General features: G+C 40.7%; 1 protein-coding gene across 2 annotated transcripts in view; it reads right to left on the bottom strand.

Moving 5' to 3' along the window:
* eng (endoglin) overlaps positions 1-6,490 on the bottom strand; it is a 51,604-nt gene extending 45,114 nt beyond the window's left edge. Inside the window, exons 1-2 of one of the 2 annotated variants that reach the window (XM_085359812.1) lie at positions 6,405-6,490; positions 5,267-5,418 (exon numbers count right to left, since the gene is read on the bottom strand). In XM_085359812.1, coding sequence (XP_085215938.1) covers positions 5,267-5,327 — 61 coding nt within the window. In that variant the 5' untranslated portion in view covers positions 5,328-5,418; positions 6,405-6,490. Of the gene's footprint in view, positions 1-5,266; positions 5,441-6,404 lie in introns of both variants that reach the window. The other variant, XM_085359811.1, reaches the window with a different exon arrangement.
* Positions 6,491-6,891: the final 401 nt, after the last annotated feature.

The following is a 6,891-nucleotide window of genomic DNA, read 5'->3' on the forward strand; positions in this document are numbered from 1 at the left end:
TCACATGATCAAAGCCTTTTCGCTTTGATCATGAAAAAAATTACTTGTCAATATTTTTCATCCTGCTTTTTCTTTGATGAAATTAACACTAGTTTTCTCAAAGACAAAGTAAGAATGGGGAGATAACACAAAAAACTGTGGACTCCCTTGTTGAGATCGCACAGATACCATCGCGTGTACGCCACACTGCACGCCAAAGCCGTCCAGTCAAGTGCCGGGACATGGTGTTAGTGAGGCTTCCCCACAATGCTTTCTGTATTCAAACAGAGGAAAAGCGAGGCAGTCAGAAATGGATTGTTATTTGGGAGGGGCATAACACTGAAGGAGATTGAAATCAGTCTCAGGCAGCGACAAGCGGTCGCGTCTCCCTGCCACCCAGTCTGACTGCAGGCAGAGCTGGCTCACTGCAGTAAAACAGGGGAAGTTGACTGTTTTGACTCTCAAAGCCATTTTTAACATGACGTGTTTTTTTCTTTTTTCTTTTTTTCTACTTCAGCATGCTTTCTGAGAAGTCTCAGTCATCTCTTTCAATTTCTTATAATCTTTTTAAGTCCCTGACATCCCCTTTCTGTAAACGAACACATTCCTCTTTTGGTTTCAGAAGTTTTCTTCCCTCGTCTTTCTCTTTGATGTCATTATTTTGTGTAATTAATAGTTTTGCATTTTCACTTATCACTACTTGAAATTCCCCTCCTCTATATCTCTTAATGTTTATCCGTTTTGCATTTTTCTTATCTTTCTTTTTTTTAATCCACTATTTACTTCTCCCCCCAAAATCTTTCTTCTGAACCACTTATCTTCTCTTTGACAGTCACATAAATTTGATCCCCACTCCCTCACTGTCTCCATGAATCAGCCTTTATGAATTCTGTTATCTCTGTTTGTGTTTCTGTCTGTCCGCCTGTCTCTCTCTTTCCCTCTTTAAGATTAATTTTCAGACAGCTTGTCGTCCTTCTCCAGTGGTTCGCTAATCACTTTTGTACTTTTCCTTTAGCCCGTGGCGGGAGGCTCGGGGGTAAGCAAAAGTGCAGCAGGAGGTCTGGCAGTTAACATCACGATGTCTGTCTCCCACTGGGAAAGCTGTTGCAGCAGGGGGCATATTCAACACGATTTTCCTGCCAGGAAATGCCGGACTCACAGTGGATAAAAATCACTAAATACAAAGACTTCAGTCAGACGCAAAGATAACTGTTTATGCGTCCAACTGCCACGGTCGGCTTAAGTGGTAACGCTTATTGTAATAATAATAATAATCTGAAAATTGTCTTCAAAGGAGGTGGCATGCAGCTACCTCCCATATAATAAGCGGCTAGCCAGACGCAATCTGCAGCGACGCTTGGATAGCAAAACTACATACATGCTAAAATGTCTAGATCTAAAAGGCCAGCAGGGGCACTCCGCTGATTGTATACACAAAGATCCGTTCATTTGTAACAGCCTGAAAGCTAGTTGCATAATGTCCTCTGTATCCTGGAGGGGCTTTTTTCAAGTCAGGCAAATTAACCCCGATGACATCATGAGGGTTATCGCAGTTTGTGCTTAGAAAGTTAAGATTAATGAGAGAGTTATAAGAGAAAGTGGGGGCGTTTACGAAAGTAGACTTCTTAACAAGACAGGGAGGCACCAGTTGTGGTGCCAGGGAAACAAAGGCGTCTTCGGTCTTCAGTGTTTCAACTCTCCGTCACACTATTTTTGAACAGTGAGCCAGTGCAAATTTAACGTGACACAACATAAGCACTGGCTTACATCAGTAAAAGTCATCCTACTTACACATCCACACGGAGAAGGTGGCGCGTTACCTTCACATAATGCCTCAAAACAATGCAATTGCAAGAAAACCTGACACAGTAGCTGCACTTCACACTCGAAAGAGTCAAAAACTACACAAAAAAAGAGTCAAAAGGAAAACCTAAAGAGAGTTAGACAACTGAGGGGAAACTGCATGTTTATTAGACGTATCACAGTGTCTATATGAGCTTGACACAAGCAAATGCCACAGTTAAAACGGATTCAGACACATCGCGGCTTCAGAGGCGCTCAGAGATAAACCTGTAGCTTGGACCATGTAAGACCTTCAAAACAAACAGCAACATTTTGAACACAATTGACCTCACAGGGAGACAGTGTAGTGAAACTAAGACCAGCGTGATGTTGTCTGTTTCACTGGAGCCTGACAGAAGCTCGCCCAGAGAATATGGATGAGCTGCAAACAAGAAAGAGAGAGGCCTGACTGATCCCAACACAGAGAGAATTTTAATAATCATGCAGTAACATGAAAGAACGGATGATCGTTTCACTGGAAGACATAGGCAGAGGGTGACTTTACAGATAATCCAGAGCTAAAGAAAACACGGCCTCCGAACCAAATTTATCCGTGTTTGTCAAATTGCAGGGTAAGTACAAAAGTCATGTCTGGGTTTTTAAGAAAGGAAGCCAGCAAGTCAGCGTAAGAGCTAAGGAACTGGAGTCTGGTGGGCTTAACAAGATGACTGCAGTTTTACTGATTTACCCAGGGACTGCTGCGAGGCATCCACCTTATTATCATCTATAGAGTCTCTAAATTTGGCCGGATTAGTTAGATAGTGTCATTTTAATGAAAGACACTGTCTGTACTATTGTAATAGGAAGAATATTTCAGTCCTTTGGTCTCAGACAACCCAACAGTGAATTGATAAGCGTGCAGGAACATTAAGGAAAAAGCCCTAGCCTCCAAGTTTTTTTTACTGCTAATGCTTTAACGCTAATAATCTGTCCAAAGGTAAATGAACACATGACAGAAGACCAAGGGAAGCTCCAAGGAGCAATTAAGTTTCCAATTTCAGGAAATTAGGTGCACACGTTAAGTATATGACTCTTAGAATTAAGGGTACAAACATAATCCTCTGGGTTTTACTGGGTCATTTTGCAAGATTGTGCATCTGTAGTAGCTCAGAGTGCGTAATATACCAATAAGATCTATACATGAAGTATAAGGCTTGCTTTAACTTTGAGCTTAACAACTGTTTGAAATTCAAACCCTGCTTTAAACGTCACACGAGGATTTCATGAGTCTGATTTCAAGGAGCTGACAGGGGGTCAAACATATGGAAAGCTTAAATAAAGCTAAAGCAAGACTGACCTGAAGCAAAACACAATATGCCATTTCTTGCAGTTGGGTAAGGGCTTCATGGGATTTGTGGCAGGCTGCGGGCTATTTTTGATTTACTTTTTTCTGTTTACCTCTTCTTCTCAGTTGCCTTCACATCGTGTCTTCTCCAACAGTGACTTGAAGTTTACTTGGATTCGATTAAACACGCAGACATCGAATCACAGTGGATGTTTCCAAATGTGTACGGAATATATACTCATATATCTATTTATGTATCTATCACCTGTCTGGAAATATGATTTTACGGCGCTGGGTACAGCATGTCACACCTGAGGATTGTGCTTGATTTACTTAAGAACGCATTATTAATCCCAGAAGACTATATAAGAGAAAATGGTTAAATAATATGACAGTACTGGGCTACATAATAAAGAAATAAACTTAAAGCAGAAACGATGTACAGAGAATCAGAGTGCTTTGTCGCCTGAAAATAGTGGCACAGCTCCCTCTGGGTCTTCTTCTAAAGCTGCTGCAGCAGATGCAAAGAAAAGGAGGGAAAAAAAGGAAAATTTGCAGAGCCTCATTCAAGAAAGAAAAAAATAATAGCAAATACAGAACTATGTGTCACAGAGGCAATTAGGACTGAGCAAAACAGCTCCTCACAGACTACACCAGCAGACAGCGAGACTGATCCCCTGCGGTGGATGCTACATAAGGTCAGCTCTCCATAGGTCTGCCAGTTGGCCAAAAAATACCTCTGTATTTCTGCCACCAGCACCCCTGCTGAGAGGGTGTTTATCACTTGTGGCAATATTGTGATTTGTCATACAGCAGGTCAGCACTGAAGCCAAATTCAGTGAATAGGCTTGTTTTTCTGGCGCATAACTTTAACAGTGATGTATGCTTGCCTCGGCTACTTTGCTTTATTTAAAGAGCAAGCTGAAAATGTCACTTTATTTTTTCTACTGTATGTTTATGGGGCTGGAGTGTGGAAAAGGTTATTTGGCACTTAAGTGTTTTGTTAGGTTTTCGTTTTTGTTTTTTTGTTTTTTGCATATGTAAGTATATGGCACTGAAAAATGCAAGCACCATTTAACTGACAGTTAATTTTAAAGCTTTATTAAATAACACCAGGGCGTGTTATGCGTTCTTTTATGACATTTCGAGTGAGGAAATGTGTGTTTTACATTTACAGTCAGCTATTAAATTGAGGCTCGTAGCTTTTAACACTTGACAATTCAGAACAACCAGACTGGGATAAAAGGTTTCCCTAAAGCTAATAATAAAAGACTGATAATTTCTTGTTTTTAAAAGTGAAACATTTTCATATTCAGATTAGCATATCTCTTATTTGGAGGGGGGGGAAGATGACTGTAACAAAAAAATGTGCACTTTAATCCATTTTTACCTGCTAATGTTTTAACATGAAATATATAACATTTTTTTTACCTTATTAAAAAAACACCTAAACTGTGGCCACCTCAAATGCCATGCTGCTGTGGGGAAGTGTGACGCAAACACCCTGAAGCATCACTGGAGGTAAGAGAGCGAAGCTGGATTAAGGCCTATGGAGATAGGGGGGGTTTCTGATCCTTTTGCTACCTCGCAGGGTAGCAATTACAGGTTTGAATTCGATATGAGCAGCCACATGCAGCCAAGGCAGGGAATGGCAGAGCGGACAACAGAGGAAGATCACATAAAATCTATGTAGCATCCGCATGCCGTCTTGTTACCTGAATCTGGACAATCTTTAAAGAAAATATTTTTTAGCACTAAAAAAAAAAAATGAAAAACTAGACAAACAAATGCTTTGGCTGACTTGGAACAACACTTGCTCCCTTGTTACCAGTATAATTCTTCATTTGATTTGTAAAATTCAACCATAATTCAAGAGTTTTGTTCTTTTTTGCATGTAATTTTTTCATCTTCAGACTGATTTCCATCTAAAAAAAAATACATTATTGTCAGAGCACGAGACAGGAGACGATCTTGAACTTTAGGCCAGAAACAGTCCCTGGAGGTTTTTTCTAAAGCTAGTGTCTGCTGACTAGGATGATAATGTTTTCCTTTTTCCCAATTTAATAAAATCAAGCTGCAGAAAGAAAGAAAAAAAGAAAGAACGGAAACTAACTTCAGATCTGAACTGCTAAAATGCTCAATAACAGCAGGCAGACTTACCAAAGGCTGTAGTAGCGATGATGCACAGAAAAAGGGCAAACCGTGTCACGCAATCCTCCATCTCTGCTGCTGAAGTTTAAGGTGTTGGGAGAAAGCTGAATCTCAGTCTCTGGGGTGTGAAGACACTCGGGCGGAGGTTGAAGCGTGCTTGTCTGGTGGCAGAGCAGCAAAAGACTGTGACAGAGGAAGAGCAGAACAATTCCAGTCTTAAAAAGGTGGAAAGGTCAGAAAGTAAGAAGCTGGGGAAATGGTGAGGAGAGGAGGAGACGTGATGGCTGATAAGGCTCTGACTAACTGCCAATTTCCAGCATGTCCCTCTGAGAGTCAGCGTGCGATGTCAAACCAAGTCTCCACATGTGTGTAATGGACAGCTTATGCCACGAGTTTGGTCTCTGCTCTTGAGCAACCACGATTATGGTGATTATTATTTATTATTAACATGATTATTGTAATGCTATTATTGGTGGAGACAGCTGCTTACATTTCTTCCTCATCGCATCATGTTTCTGCCCGTCTTCCTGGCACACAATGAGGGTCTGAACCTAGAGGTTATCTGGTGGTCACTATGCTTCTGGCCGACGGTTTCAGGAAGCACCACGGCACCGTTTTCTTTAAATAATACCACAATGCCAGCATCAGATAAGAAGGAGACTGCTCCTGTTATATGATTCATATAGAGTAAAAGGAAGAGCCTGTGTAAACTGTTTATGGAGTTCCAAATGGAAAACAAAATGTCTCGTTAATTCGTTATTTCCCGCAACATCTTGCCGTAAGAGAGAAAACGACTTACCCATGGACTAACGTGCTTTTTGAAATCCACAGATGTGCATATTAGTAAAGTAATAAGCGCGGATTTTATCAGGCACTGCGTTAATACAGAAAGTAGTTTGACTTTAACACACGCACGCCTCCCATTTCTGCCTCCCATAATTCCGTGTTTTCGCAATTCTAACATTTGGCATCTTCACAGCGTTATTTGACCAAAACATGCGCATTAAATTGTTTTTAAACGGACATGAAGCCGGATTTCTTTAGAATCTAGACACAGACATTTCCCAACAAACTTTCAGGAAATGAATCACAGATCACAGAGAGTTACAAAGATGAAGTAGAGAAAGTTATAAACAGCAAAACTTACTTTTTATGTAGGTGTCTATCTCGAACAAAGTAGGTTTATAATCCACGGGTGGGGATGTGGTGCTTTGAGCAATGTAACGATGCCTGGACTTTCCAAACTTTTTTGTGCTGTCTGGGCGGTGCGAATTTACTTCAGCAGCCCTCCCAGTCTAATAAGCACTCCCACCGTCATACTATTGTCATTCCGTGGAGTTTTTGAGTAATAAGACTTTACTATTGAAACCAACTGTGACAACGCACGGGGCGAAATTATTGTATTTAAAACGTATCTAGTGCTGGGCATGCTTAGATAAGAAAGGAAAACATGCCTTATACATGTGTTGATGAATGATGATCATATTGTTGAAAGAAAAGAAAAACTCCTATGACACATAGTAGCTGTACTTTCCAAAATGGGCTTGGACTTTCAGGAGAAGGATGAATAACATAGGCCAAGTTTTATAGCAAAGGATATGAACCTTCTGGAATCAGCTCCACAAGCCTTAGCT

This window comes from Diplotaxodon limnothrissa, linkage group LG7 (genome assembly GCF_057381915.1).
Source record: "Diplotaxodon limnothrissa isolate DT_005_m linkage group LG7, D_limnothrissa_male_GT1.1, whole genome shotgun sequence".
Classification (NCBI taxonomy): Eukaryota; Metazoa; Chordata; class Actinopteri; order Cichliformes; family Cichlidae; genus Diplotaxodon; species Diplotaxodon limnothrissa.